Below are 15,393 nucleotides of genomic sequence, written 5' to 3'. Positions count from 1 at the left end.
TAAAATAGCTTAGAACAGGTAGCCGGAATATATATTTGTCTCATCAGTGTTTAATTAAGAAAAATAAGCTGCAAACCTAGCTTAATATCAGAGATGGACCTAAAATCTGTTATTAGTTCTTGTTACCTATTGAGATGAGCCACATCAGTCCAACTCATCATGCTTCTTGTCAATTGGTTTGTTGCAACTATTTCTGCACAGAATAATGTATATGTTTGCCCTATAGCAGTTTGAAGGTTCAAGATTGTCTTTAGATTGCTGTTGCTTATGGAAGGAGTGTGAATGGCTGAATAATGTGAAAGATGTGAATGGTCCACATGGCTGTAAGACACTAACTGCTATTTCATCCTTTTCCTAATTTTTTCCAACTACACATGTTGACCACTAGTGTCCATTATATTCACAAGCAACACCTCTATAAACTGTCACAAAATCCTCCAATGAATTTATTGATTCTTTTCTGACAAATTAAAATAATTTACTTGACATTTCTTTGAGGACAAGTCAGCAATTGGCATTCCCAAAAAAGACAAAACCGAGCTTAAAGAAGGCAAGTTTTTTGTGATTTTACTGAGAACTGTAACTTTGGTGTATAGGATGAAGTTTAAGGTTACCACTGGACCACCATACAAGCAAAAGTTCATCCCTTTATAGCTCATTAAGAGGATATGACAAACTTGAGCACACAAGTCTTGTCATTATATCTGAGTGCCTCACACATGACTCTGTTGCTGTGCATCTGTTCCAATCGTACTTTATTGACTTTCTGGCCAAAAATTTAATAAAAAAGCCAATAAAATTATATTATGTCTCTGATGCCCAGTACAAACGTAAAAATCACTTCATCAACTTGTGCTATCATGAAATACATTTCTATATCTAAACCCAGTGGGATGGTGTTTGTGGAACAGTCACGTAACTGACTAACCAAGAAAGTCTGCAGCACCCATACACAGATCAAATCCTAATACCTAAGCAACTTTATGCATTTGCTAACAATAATGTAGAAGAGGTCAGTTTCAAGTATGCTATTATGGAAGATCACGGAAATGAAGAATGAAACTTATGGATATATTTGAGAAATGTTCGCAACTGTAGGGACACAATAACTCCATGCCTTTATTCACTTAAGCAAGAACGAAGCAACAACAAAAGTATCTGGATTCTACTGAAAGCAAAATTGAATTGGTGACAGTTGTTGATGGTGATCAAGTACCATTTGATGACATCAAAGGTCACTGTTTGTGAATATAATCAACAATGGTGGTTAGCCTGTGAAATTGGGGGAAAAAAATCAGGAAAATGATTAAATTACAGATAGCTCCATACATCCACATGGACCATCCAAATCTTTCACATTCCCCACTCAAAGACGTTCTTTTCCTTAGTAGCAGGGAACTAAAGGTAATTTTTAACCCTCAAACTGCCACAGGGTGAACATATCTCAAGAAATAATAAGATCTAATAAATGACTGATTTTAGGCATCACTCTGGTATTCAGCTGCATTGATTTTTTGATGGTTTGTGACTAGTACTTTTTAATTTGACACTGATGAGGGTTTCTTTTACTATATTTTCTACTTTATTTTGATGCCCACATTTAACTATGCAATGACATACAGCTAATGGGAAGTAGGCCTAACAATTAAGATATATTAATTTTGAAGGTGTTTTTGAGCAACATGTTAAACATGAAATTACATTTGATAGTTATCCCACACTCATCCCAACTTGAAACTTGGGAAACATATAAAGAAAAACTATCTTTTGTTCTTTTTCTTAGAATTTTAAAAAAGCAGTTTTCCCAAATCCAATAAATTTAATAATGATGTTTTAATACAAAATGAATACATATTTTCAGGTAATTATAAAAGAGCTTTCAAATGAACTCATTAGAACATAAGTTGTGAGCAAATCAGTGTTGTTGCCCAAGTAAAAAATTTATTATTATTATTATTATTATTGTTGTTGTTAATCATCACATTACTCAGTAAACTTTCATCAGAAAAAGGAAAAAAATTGTTTTGTGTTACTATTTATGAATATTGCATGCACACTTAATTTAAAATAAATATAATGTGATCAGGCTGAAAATCATATTTTCATTTGTTGATTTGATATGGAATGATCCATAGTTTTCTTTAACAGACTGATTCACAAGGAAACCATTACACCATACAAGTCATCTAGCCTTAGACACTTAGTGATACTTGTGCGAATCTGGAGTAGATTGCTAGTAAACAATAAACTAATGCCAAAGCAATTTCAATAATTATCCATGTCGGTACGTTAGCATCAGTCACAATTTTTTGGTAGTAATACTTTACTGAGGCCAACGGCCTTGCCACTGTGGTAACACCGGTTCCCATCAGATCATCTAAGTTAAAAGCTGTCGGGCTGGCCTAACACTGGGACGGGTGACCATACGGTCTGCCAAGCGCTGTCGGCAAGCAAGGTGCAATCAGCTGAGGAGCTACTTGATTGAGAAGTAGCGGTTCCGGTCTTGGAAACTGACATACAGCCGCAGGAGTTGTGTACTGAACACATGCCCCTCCATATCCACATCCAGTGACACCTACGAGCTGAGGATGACACAGCGGCAGGTCAGTGCCATTGGGCATTCAGGGCTTGTTTGGGAGGAGTTTAGTTTGTTTAATACTTTACAAATGTGGCCTGAATTGGGTGCTTCTGCTAACTGATGTATAATTTGACTGGCTCCATATAACATGATGGGATTTGTGGAAGTTCACAGACTCCACATGCTTTTGGGCAGAGGACACTTTGCGTAAGTAATAGTCACACTCATACTAACCCCCATCCTCCCAGTAGGCTCTTTCTGACTGAACATTAAGAGTAAGGGCTGAAGTATGATAGCAGACACCCCCCCCCCACACACACACACACACACACACACACACTACCTTGTGGTGGTGACAGACTGACCTGTACAGTAGCCTAATGTCTAGGTTAGGTTGAAACCTGATAATCTATTTATTGGTTGGTAAAGCCAAACAACGTGAATGCGAATGGGACATAAAGGCTGTGGTAATACAATGACCTGTCACGTAGCCTGATGTCTACATTGTTGACATATTTAACAACTTTTCATAACAAAACAAACTTTTTGTTATAAAAAACTGCAAGGTGAATTCAAAATGCCTACATTATACAACAGACATGTCTCCAACAAATATTTGAACCTTTATACTCACTTCGTTAATGTATATTCATGTATATATACTTTATATGCCAACATTGACAGAATGCAGTTTCTGCCCCTTCAGCTGGAATCCCTGCCTTAAAGTATTTAAATGTAATCTCAGCCAGTGACTATTCATTTTGACATCATTTGAGTTTCAGTCTTATTGCAAATTGATCTTCACCCTGTGTCTCACAATCATCTTCAGTGCAACAATTTATCCCAGTACACAACTGAAAAGGAGTGAAAGGAGTTTCTCACCTTGCCCAGCAGAAATCTAGCTCAAATTATATATCATCCATGAAATTCATCATGCATACTATGATAGAAATGTCTATCTTCATACATATTATCTCAAAATTCCCCCAAAAGACTAAAAATGCTTCCACATCAGTCATATGTTGCTCCCCTGCAATTTCTATCCAGCTCTTCAGGTCCCTACACCAAAATATAGGATTAAGGTTTCGAAAGTCCATTACAAATTTTCATTTTCTTAATTTTTATTTTTTCTTCCTGAAGTTTTCCATATAAGTTACTGAATCACCATAGCAAAATACGGACTGAAAATGAAATTTACACACAGGTTTCTCCATTTGATCAATCTCTTCCTTTAGAAGAATCACATGAGCAAGTACACCTTGCATTTACCTACATTTAATGCAAGATGCCAATTTTGTCAGTATCATCTGGTACTTCATTTCAGTTATACAACAATGATAATTGTAAATAGTGAACACAGCAACCAGCAAACCAACTGATATAACATTGGCACTTTCATGAGTCATATCTATAATGGCAATACTGTGTATAATCAGATTTACTACGGAAATGAGATTGTCAACAAGTGTGAAATTGCAGTTAAGTCCAAACACTTTGTAAATGATTCAGTTACTTATAATTAAATATTTTCTGGGGGAGAAAAATCCTGCACACCAACCTATCAGATCTTAATAACTTTTCAGACTTTTCAAAGTGATGCAAAGATGAGTAACTTGTTTTAAATGTTTAGAAATGTAAAATAGTGCACCTGAGAAAATGTGAAACCATAGTACCATATCAGTGAGTCACTACAGCAATTAGTCAACTTCTACAAATGCATGCATGTAACAATTTGTGAGGACATAAAATTGAATGGTGACATCAGTCCAGTTCAATCTTAAGCAAAGAAGGTGGTACACTTCTGTTCACTGGTGGGATACTACAGTCAGTCTACAAAGGAGATTGCTTTCGAAATACTCTCGCAATCCATTGTTGAATACAGCTGAAGACTGTAGAACCCATAACAAATAGGACTTATAGGGAATATTTAAGATACACAAAGAATGGCAGCCCATACAGTCACACATTTATTTCAATCATGAGAGAGCATCACGGAAGTAATGAAAATCCTGAATTGGCAGACACTCATCTTAAGTGAGAAAACTAGGAATATTTTGCAGCCCCTATTTACCACTCTTGTGAGGTCCACAAAGACAAGATTAGTCTAACAGTAAGGGTAGATGCATTTAAACTGCATTGCTTCCCACTTTTTAAGCAAATTTTGATGTTATCCATGAGTAAAAGCAACACCCAGATAAAACTGTAATTTTGGATTTACTCCAGTAAATCTATTCACTTCACAAATTACAGCAGTTTTTCAGTGCACGACGAAGAAATCACTAAGATAAGTAGTGTCACATAAGTTCAGTCATGGATAGTGCATGTTGAATGCTTCACTCAAATATTAGGCCCCAGGAAACAGGAGAGTGCATGTTTAAGCAGTTATTTATCAAACATTTATACAACATAAACTGCGATGTCATGTGACTAAGGGAACTATTTGAAGTCTGCCTAAAAGCGCAGAGTGAGTATGATAACAGCTTGTCTGACACAGAAAAATGAAATGGTAAGGATGCCCAAATATCCCAATTATTTTGCAAAAGAATGTTAGGTCTTACATTTTACCAGTGTTGATATAAAGGCCCCTCATGCTCTCACAGGTACAGTGAGAGAGTGTTGTGTTTATGGAACAATATTTTGATAAATTAACTTCTTAGCATTGTGTGTTCCCTGAACCTGATGAGTTTAAGTGATGTGGGAACTGCTCTCACTTTTACACAAGCAATTACTCCATCTTTCCACACTCCTTGCTTCAGTGATCCATATTCATCTGCACCAAAGCATGTTTTTTCCTGTCTGAAGCATTTAAAGTAGGCCTAGAGAACATGCTGTGAGATAATTATGTAAAAATTTAATTTTGTAAGAAATTCTATATTAAAGTTGGATTAGGACCTTTTTAAAGTGTATCAATAGTCTTTTGTATAGGTGGGTCCACAGCCACTGCTAATTTGTTGAGGAAGTCAGTTTACTGCGTAGGCTGCTTTTCTTTATTTTTATCTTTTTTAATAATCACTATTTCACGCTTTAGCTGTTAGCTACTATCATTCCTTTGCATGTTTTCAAGTTACCTCTGTTGCTTGTGTCACAGTGAAAAAGCTGTAATTGTATGACATTTTATATTCCATACATCTGTGTGGAGAAAGCAACATCTGAGAGCATCCTTAATATAGATATCTTACAATTGTGGTCATTATGGGCACAACCTGTATAAACATCACAGCTCGCACGCATGAGAGACATGACAAAATACAATTGGGGGCTATAACTACCACAACTGTGATACATCTTTATTACAGATGCCATGATACGTTGCTTACTTCACTCAGATGTGTGGAATATAAGATGATGTACAGTTACAGCGTTCCATGGTGATATAAGTAACAGAGGCATGTCAAATCAGCCAATTTTAAAAATTATTCCCACCTGACTATCTTCAATTTTGTTCAAACTATTACCATTGTCGCAGGCACAGCTCAAAGGAAGTTCTGTAAAGTTTTAGATAAACATGTGCTGAATTTGGAGGTCCCTCAGTCAATCCGCATATTATCACAAATAAGTAATCATGTTTAATAACACTATATAAGCTGACTATTGTAGTGAGAAATCTGAAAATTGGTATTTCTACTTGCCTTTTGGTGTCAAGTTCAAATATAATATGGACAACGTCAGTGAGGTAGTAAATTTTCTAGAGCTGCTGCTCAAAGTGGCAAAGTGGGCAAGAACATTATCGTATGCTTGCCACCCCAGTTTCAACCATCGATATCTCCAGCTTAAATCATTTATATTTCACCATATTTGTTCCTCTTTATTAAGAAAGCTGACATAAGATAACATGATAAATATTAACTTTAAAGTTTGTTTAGTATGAGACATATGGACCCAGACCGGGTGTTTCAAATATTACCATCAACTTTGACCAATGTTCTGGGTCAAGTACCTCAAAATGGCAGTCAGTCAATTTTTTCTGACTGGTTCCATTAGAAAGAGCAAATTTTTATCTATCAGGTTCCAGTATGTATATTTTGTATGAGGAATAACATGTAAACAACTTTTGAGTGGTAAACATGTATTTGATGTAAATGGATGCATGAGAAATTATTTTTAAGACCACATAAACGGGTACTTTCACTGGTCCATGGTGGTAGTCAAGTAATCAATTTAGGAAGAAAAAAAATGGAAGCAGCTCTGCTGTTAGCAGTTTAATGAAATCAGCGAGTGTCGCCATGGGGCCATATCTGATAGCCACACAAGAACAGCAACAGGTGGGTCTCCTCATACAGGTTGCCAAGCCTGAATCTGGTTGCTCTGCCATGTTCCCAAGTGTATTACAGGGTTCTTAATCAGGTTCCCAAGATTGAGTTGCTCCTTACTATAGCCTAAGACATAAATTTTTCTTCAGTATTGAATAAATATCACCCAGGAAGCTTGTACTGCCATCCCATCAGTGCTGCAGATGGAGCAGAAATGTTGGTTACAATATGCTGCTCTGGAACTTAGCAATAGTCTTTTCTATCTGGCCAATAGAACAAATGTGCAGGACCTTCAGAATGCATGAAGTCTATTAACACATCTTGTTCAAGTGATCTGTCGCTGATATTTCCGATCCACCATTTACTGTCACAAATACAGGCTATACTCTATTGTCCAGGTTGGAGATTCAAAACCTTTTCCCCGAAGCAGCTTGTGACAGACTGGCCAATGTTAATTATAAAGATGCTGTATCATTTGAAACTTTGCTAATATGAATTCCTTTTTCTTCACACGACACAAATTGGTGACTGCCTCTTGTCCCAGAACTGGTTTTGGCATTTTCAAATCTTTCTTCTTGAGGCAATCTTGCAAAAAGCTTTCTGGAAGATCCATTGAAAAAACAATTTGTCCCATTTTCAAATTGTTTTTTATCATCTTCCAATGGTGGTGCTGATGCTTCACAGTGTAGTGGTAGCATGAAAGGCTCACTATTTTTTCTGTCAATTCTGAAATAAAATCTTCAGTTGTCAGCTGCTTTGTGTGCAATGTTTCTTTGTCAGTGTGGACCCACTGCTTGCATTCAGTACCTTCAGCATCACTATCCTTGAAAGGATCTGTCAAAAAATAGTTCTAATAATAGTTCTAATACTTCTTCCCCAGGGCATTTTTCACAATGATGGAGCATGCAGACTCTTGATTCTAACCTAGACACAGTTTTTAAAGCAGGCAATTAATATTCATGGACTCGACTTCTATCATTAGCTTAACATTATGATGTATTGTACATACACAAATTTAATGAGTTCCAGAAGAAATGACAGACACACTATTTGGACATAATTCACAGAATTTAGATAATTCAGTTTTAGCTCCATTGTGAGCTCGATAGATTATAAATAGGTCTTTCAGGAAGCAAAATGAGTTATTCCTGCTCCTTTCTCTTCTGTCCTTCAGTTCTAACAGAAACACAATCTAACACCATGACACAGCGTGCTATAGTAATCATCTTCATAAAATTGTCAAACTTTTGATTTTAGTTGGTCCAAAATCTTGTTTCCTTGCTCCCTTCCAAACAGTGCAAGAATTTCATATTCTTTTTCCAACTTTCTGGGAATATGAACTATGGGGTCAACCGAAGCGTCCGATCCCACCCATCAGCTTTGACCCGTGACGTAAGGCTGTTGTTGTGTGTGACGTCACAACGGCGCGGAATTTAGTTTGTGAGAGTGGCGTGTTTGTAGGTGTCGTTTTGATGCAATCGGGGGTGCTCTCTGGTGGTGCGTTAGGTGATGTTTTTGGTTTAGTTTGCGAGTGTGGCGTCATGTGTGAATTTTGTTAAATTGCTTTTTCTATGTCTCTGTTAGGTATGGATATGACTGACAGGGTCAACAGTTTTCGGTTGTCGGCTATGACGGGGGACAGTGCATTGCCTCTAATAAATTTTCTTCAACTATTTGGATTTTTGAATGAAGTCCTGAAGTATTCAGTATGTCGTGAAGAAATGAAGGTTACTTAAAGTTCCGGCGCCTCAAACCGGGGACGGCTGTATGTGGAGATGTCTAAAGGATAACAGGTCAAGGGAAGTGTTCGATCCCAATGTGTGGCTGTGAATCTTGGTATTGGTATCAGGAGACAGTTTTGAGCTATATAGGTCACGGGAAGTGTTCGATCCCAATTTATGGGATCAGGAGTTGCTGTTGAGCTATATAGGTCAAGGGAAGTGTCCGATTCCAAATGATATTGTGTTTAGTGGTATTTGGGGAGTTTTGTGATGTCGGTTTTTTTTTTTTTTGTGGTTTTGCGTGGTTTTGTATGGGGGTGGGTGTCTAAATTTGTTTATATTTAGTTTGACCCCACCCAAAAACATCATGATTTATTTGTGATGATATACAGACTGACTGGATGACTTCCAAGCTGATGGCTCTGGAGTCCAAAGTGCCACACACGCTGAGCTAAAACTTTACAGAACTTTCTTTGAGATATGCCTGCAGCTGTGGTAAAAGTTTTAACAAAACTGGAGATGGTTCATTAGAGACCTCTAGTTGACTTGACATGGAGTGACACAGAGATAGCTTGAATATTCTCAAGGGGATGAAATTAGCTAATGGCTAATGCATGAAATAAAGTGTATTTCAAAAAGCAGCCAAAACAGGAAAATGACTTCCCTCAAGAAATACTTAAGTGCTCGCAAAAACTCGTGGTCAGTCCTTCCTAAAAAATGTTGCATTTAAGAAGCATTACACTTTTAATATTATTTAGCTCAGGAATACAAGAAATACAGTTAGTTTCAGCCATCAAGGATTATATAACCATTCTGAAGAATCAAAAAATGTTACTGCACACTTGTATGCTAACTGAATGTTGTGAGTGGTACAACATCCAAAAGGAAACAGAAACCTACAAGGAACAAATACAATTTAGTATTCTCTTCTGCTACGATACATTCTACCATACCTTTGTGAAAAAGTATTGTCCTCAGCAGTTGAAGTAACATTTTAACAAACTCTCAAATTTTCCATTACTGTTAAACTAAAGGTCACTTCCTCATTCTTATGAAATTTAAATTAGCATATAAACTCATCTCTAGACGAGTATGAATTGTACTGTATTTCTTGATTTCCAAAGGGCATTTGACTTAGTACCACACCTACGCTTATTGTCAAAAGCGCAATTTGTGACTGGGTTGAGGACTTCTTGGCTGGCAAGTCATCGTCAGATGTAGTTAAGTAACTTGGGTTGTGCCCCAGTGAAGTGTGTTGCGACCCTTGCTGTTCATGTTGTAAATGACCTCCAGAACAATATTAATAATAAAATCAGGCTTTTTGCAGATGATGCATTTTTCTAACAAAGAAGCTGCATAAATATTTAGTCACATCTTGATAAGATTTCAAAATGGTGCAGAGGCATACAATTTGCTTTAAATGTTCACAAATGTAAAATTATGCACTTCACAAAACATTTTCCTATGACTATAATGAATCACAGCTGCAGTCTGCCAACTGGTACAAATATCTGGGCGTAACACTCAGTAGGCACATGAAATGGAGTGATCATATAGGTTCAGTCATGAGTAAAGCAAGTGGTAGACCTTGGTTTAATGGTAGAGTACTGTGGAAGTGCAATCAGTTCTACAAATGAGGTTGCTTACATATGACTTATGCGACTGCTTCTGTAAGCACATCTGACGATGACTCACCATCCAAGATAACACGCTGCATCCTCCCAGCCAAGAAATACAGAAGCGTCCGATTCCACCCGTCTGCTTTCACCCATTATGTCACAAATATGGCGGAAACGACCATACACCACGACTCCAATATGGTGCCTACGGCGTCATTACATAAACATTACCACAAACACGAAAATACATTGAAAAACCAACACACACACGTTCCACAAAAAACCTAATGAAACTAACGAGACAAGTGTGGGAAATTGGTGGTTTTTGGGTGGGAACAAAGTAAATATAAACAAATTTAGACACACACCATCATGCCAAACCACACAAAACGATGGGAAAAAAAAACCAACAACACAAAACTCCCCAAATTCCACTAAACACAATATCCTCTGGAATCGGACACTTCCCTTGACCTATATAGGTCAACAGCAGCTCCCGATACTGGAACACCAACAGCCACAACCACACATTGGATTCGAACACTTCTCTAGACCTGTATAGGTCAACAGAAACTACCGATACCAAATCATAAAACCCAAAACTACAACCGTGTCCACAATCATCACTAACTCAAAAAACACAACAAACCAACAAAATTGGAATCAAACACTTCCCTTGACCTTTTATCCTTACGACATCTCCTCATACAGCCGTCCCTGGTCCGAGACACCGGGACTTTAATAAGCCTCATTTCTTCACGACATACTGAACACTTCACGACTTCATCGAAAAATCTGAATAGTTGAAGAAATTTTACTAGAGACAACGCACTGTCCCCCATCATCGCCGACAACCGAAAACAGTTGACCTTGTCAGTCATATCCATACCTACGAAAGACATAAAAAAAAAAAAAAAACAAATTAACAAAATACGACGAACAGAAAAAAACTACAATAATGTCAAAATAACAAAACTAAAATTGTTAACTCACTGAAAAATATTCTGCTGAAGGCACAATCCCGATACCACACACGTGCAATGCTATCGCGCAAATGAACCCCATACACCACGTAAAATGCTACCCATAAACACACCACCACAGAGCACCACCGATCGCATCAAAACGACACCTACAAACACGCCATTCTCACAAAGTAAATTCCGCACCATTGTGACGTCACACACCACAAAAGCCTTACGTCACGGGTCAAAGTTGACGGGTGTGATCGGACGCTTCGGTTGACCCTGCTCAAGCGTATGAGACCCGCATAAAATAGGACTAAAAATGGGTACTGAATGTATACAGAAGGGCAGCACAAATGGTCACAGGCTTGTTTAATCTGTGGGAGAGCATCACAGAGATAATGAAGGAACTGAACTGGAAGACTTTTGAAGATAGACAAACTACCCTGAGAAACTCTGAACAAAGTTTCAAGAACCAGCTTTAAATGATTGTCCTAGAAATATACTAAAACCCATTAAGTATCACTCACATAGCGTCTGTGAGGATAAGATCAGAATAATTACTGAATGCACAGAGGTATTCAAAGAATCATTCTTCCATTTGTGAATTGAGTGGGAAGAGACCCCAGTAACTTGTACAATGGGACGCACCCTCTGCCATGCACCTCACAGTGGTTTGCAGTATATACATATAGATATGTACTTACTTTACCTTTACATGTGTAACTATTCAACTAATTTGGAGTCATAAATGATCTTTATGTAAGTTTTTGATATACATATTTCTTCAATCACAATGTAATTTGGGTATGAGTAAACCAACATCCCTGGTAAATGAGCCAACCACTGAAGACAAACCTAAAATAAGGAACATGGGGGAAATAAAATGCTTTTATATAAAAGAACTTAGTAAACATACATAAGCATTGCACAGCAGTCTCCACCCAAATGTGGTTGGTTTTCTATTGTCTCTATTTACTTATAAAATACTCTCATAGCGATGAGTTATTTCCTTAATTTTAGTCATGTTCTGTGGACAATAGTACGGGACCAAATAGTAAACTACTATGGCAACAAAAAGGATATATGTCAAACTGGGAAATGTTACTTTTAAATAGGCTAAATGAAGGAATCAAATGCACATTCCACAAACTATTAGTGTAGCAATAATTATTATACTTCAGGTCTGAAAGCTGCATTTGGTATCTTATTGATTTATTAGTGAACTGATGACACTTGGCAGTTACCTAAGAAAACCTCCAGCACAACTGTGCGTAAACAATTCCAAACGGCCAACAGCCTTATGGACTCAGTTTCACAAATTATTGATTTCTACATTTAACAAATCATTAACAGCTATTTTATGATAGTATGTTGATTGGCATTATATGAGCTGATGGCCAAATCATATTTTTCAAAACATTTTGGGAATAAACAGCAACAGATTTGTAATAAGCGAAATAGTCTAGATTAGGGCTTCCCAACCTTTTCAGCTGGTGGACCCCTTCTTCAGTTGAAAATACATGGCGGACCCCTAGTCTGTTCCCAATGACCCCCCTCCCCCCGAAGTATCAATAGTCTTTGGTTTAGAGATGAATGAAAACAACTTGGGAGGTCAAAAATCGACTTATGAAATAGGTAGTGCACTGACAAAGCAAGTTTAACATTTAATGATGCCTGGGGCCGCATACGTGCCAGCGAGTGCTGTGATTGGTCGTCAAAGCTCGTTCCACACATGTGTAAAAGGTTTCAGCGCATCTACCGCCATGAGCCGGCGCACAAACAACCCCGTATTGTTGCGAAACAGTCGATCAGAGAAGCCGCATTCTCCGGCACTAAACGGTGTATGCGTTCTTACTTAGGAACCGCAAAGGCTGCTTGAGAATACGACCTGAAGTGAAAGTACACATTTTTTACACACGAAAAAAAAAAAAAAAATTGTGAAGAATTTCATTTTCACATTTTTATTCAATAATTTTACTCATTATTTTACACGTTTTGTTGAAGGGTGGCCGCGGACCCCTAAGGGGTCCGCGGACCACACGTTGGGAAGCCCTGGTCTAGATCATACAGATCACATTTATTGGTGTTGGCCAGTTGACAGCACCTGGAGGCTTCTGCAGTTCATGACACGGATCCATCTCCGCACACAAACTTTGGAGTATGATTTGAAGATAGCCCACCTTTGGACTGAAACCAGTCACCAATAAATGTGATTTGTGTGATCTAGACTTTTCCGAGTACAACTATTAGCCAAGTAATGCAAAGTATTGAAACATCTTAAAGTTAGCTAAGTGCAACAGACAGCAACATCAGAATGTATTGGAAAGAAACCAAATATAAGATACACGAACAAATGGAAAACTTTGACTATGAGTTCACTTTAGAGTTGACTGAAGTCCGAGTGGTGTTCATATCTAGCATCTAATGAAGTAATTATCCACAAAAGTAATGAGAGTAACATTGCTTTTATGAAAAGTACAGTAGTAGTGGTTAGCACCTGTGATTTCACCTGGAACTGGATCATCATTCATTTCACAGCAAAGAAAGACAGGTCAATTCAGTATCCAAAGACTGTGACAGAGTTACTGCAATCAGTGGATCTGTTATTTTATCTTTCAATTTCCACTGATTCAGAAAGACAACTGGGTGCTCAGCACCAGTAAACTACTAGTACAGGAGTAGGAGAGCACTCAAGGAAATGAGGAAAAAAATATGCAAAATTACTGTTAGATGCTGCAGTGAAGATCAGGAGTCATAGCAACAGAGCCAAAGAAAGTGAATTAATAATATACTGTGGTATCAGTAGCCGAAAAATAACAGTGCCTGTCTCAACTTTTTACTACCAACTACCAGCTTCAATATGAGCCGCAGATGATCTTAGGTACTGTTAGTTTCACACCACTACTGGGGCGCTGATTGAAACTGCCAGTCGGTAATAACAAGTTATGATTCAGATGGTGCTTGTTTATCATCACAGAGAGATTAAGGCTCCCAAGACATGGCGTCAATTATGAGGATTAATATGAGGGAATACTGTAGCCTTATGCAACGTAACTGTGTAATCTTGAGAACACAATTCATTACATATTTGGAAATATTATATAAAAATACGGCGACTTGAATAAGTTGCACTTATTCCACAACGAAATTTGAGTATTATGATAATTTCAAAGAAGCCACGCGAAAGTACAACAATAAGGATATTATAAAAGTGCAATGCTACAGATGATATTCTGTTTTAAGAATAAAAAAAAACCTAAGCTACAACAACGCCTTACAAACGTCTCCTGAAGGTACTAGTCGTCCGTAGAGCGCTGTGTAGCAACACAAGGCTTTTACATTTGATAAACACAAACAAAAAAAAGAACTGCATTACGCTATCAAAACTTTATATATTTTATTTGTTAAATATTGTAGCTCCAGGCAAATGATGAACAAATAGTAAATAACATCTTGCACAAACCTCAAACTCGTTCTTCTTGCCTTTTCCTTTAAGTTTGCCTCCTTTTGGAATATTTACTCGTACTCCTCCTCTTTGTCCGCCGAATTTCCCACGTGATGACATTGGTGCAGGGTAAGTACCACTATGCATAGGTAAAGGTCCTCTTGATCTTATAAGCGATGGTGGTGGCATGGGAGGCCGTAATGGCATGAGCGGTGAAACATGGGGCGGAGGTATTGGATGGAAGGGGGGATGGACTGGTCTCCCAGGACCTAACATTGGTAATGGTGCAGTTGGCATACCCCGGGAAGGCCTCAATCCGGGAGGGGGAGGTCTCATTCGTGGGAGCAACGGGGGAACCGGCAAACCTCGCGGACGCAACGCCATCGGCGGGGGAGGAGCAGGACGCCCAAGCAACGGTGGTGGTTTCACAGCAATCCCACGACTTTTCGGTTTCACAACACCGCCTCTGCCTTTTCCTCTACCTCTGCCACGCGCCAAACCCATGCGGTTCTTACACTGCGCGTACTCCCTCCCTTACCTTCCAAACGTCAACTTCGACTACTGTTCTGTCTCCTGACTCTCAAACACCACAGTATCAAAGATATTCAACTTTCAAGTAATCACTGCGGATCACATTTAACAAACGCAAAGATCGACATAAGCAAAGAGATAAAACTAAACTTGCAGTTGCGTACAAAGTTATTAAAACAACAGAGTCAAGTGGGCTATGGATGGTAGAGTAGTCATTTGTCCAAAGTGAACGAACCAGACAATTCACTTCTCTATGAAACTACAACGATTAGTAGGATAAG

General features: G+C 38.1%; 1 protein-coding gene across 2 annotated transcripts in view; it reads right to left on the bottom strand.

Moving 5' to 3' along the window:
* Nucleotides 1–15,167, bottom strand: part of LOC126236703 (nuclear fragile X mental retardation-interacting protein 1) — a 142,812-nt gene extending 127,645 nt beyond the window's left edge. For both annotated transcript variants that reach the window (XM_049946222.1, XM_049946221.1), the window contains exon 1: nucleotides 14,600–15,167. In XM_049946222.1, the coding sequence (XP_049802179.1) occupies nucleotides 14,600–15,085 (486 nt within the window). In that variant the 5' untranslated portion in view covers nucleotides 15,086–15,167. The remainder of the gene's footprint in view (nucleotides 1–14,599) is intronic.
* Between the last annotated feature and the right edge of the window lie 226 nt (nucleotides 15,168–15,393).

Source organism: Schistocerca nitens, chromosome 2 (assembly GCF_023898315.1).
Source record: "Schistocerca nitens isolate TAMUIC-IGC-003100 chromosome 2, iqSchNite1.1, whole genome shotgun sequence".
In the NCBI taxonomy this organism is placed as follows: domain Eukaryota; kingdom Metazoa; phylum Arthropoda; class Insecta; order Orthoptera; family Acrididae; genus Schistocerca; species Schistocerca nitens.
The sequence above is the reverse complement of the archived record's forward strand: the minus strand, read 5'-3'. Positions and strand labels throughout refer to the sequence as shown.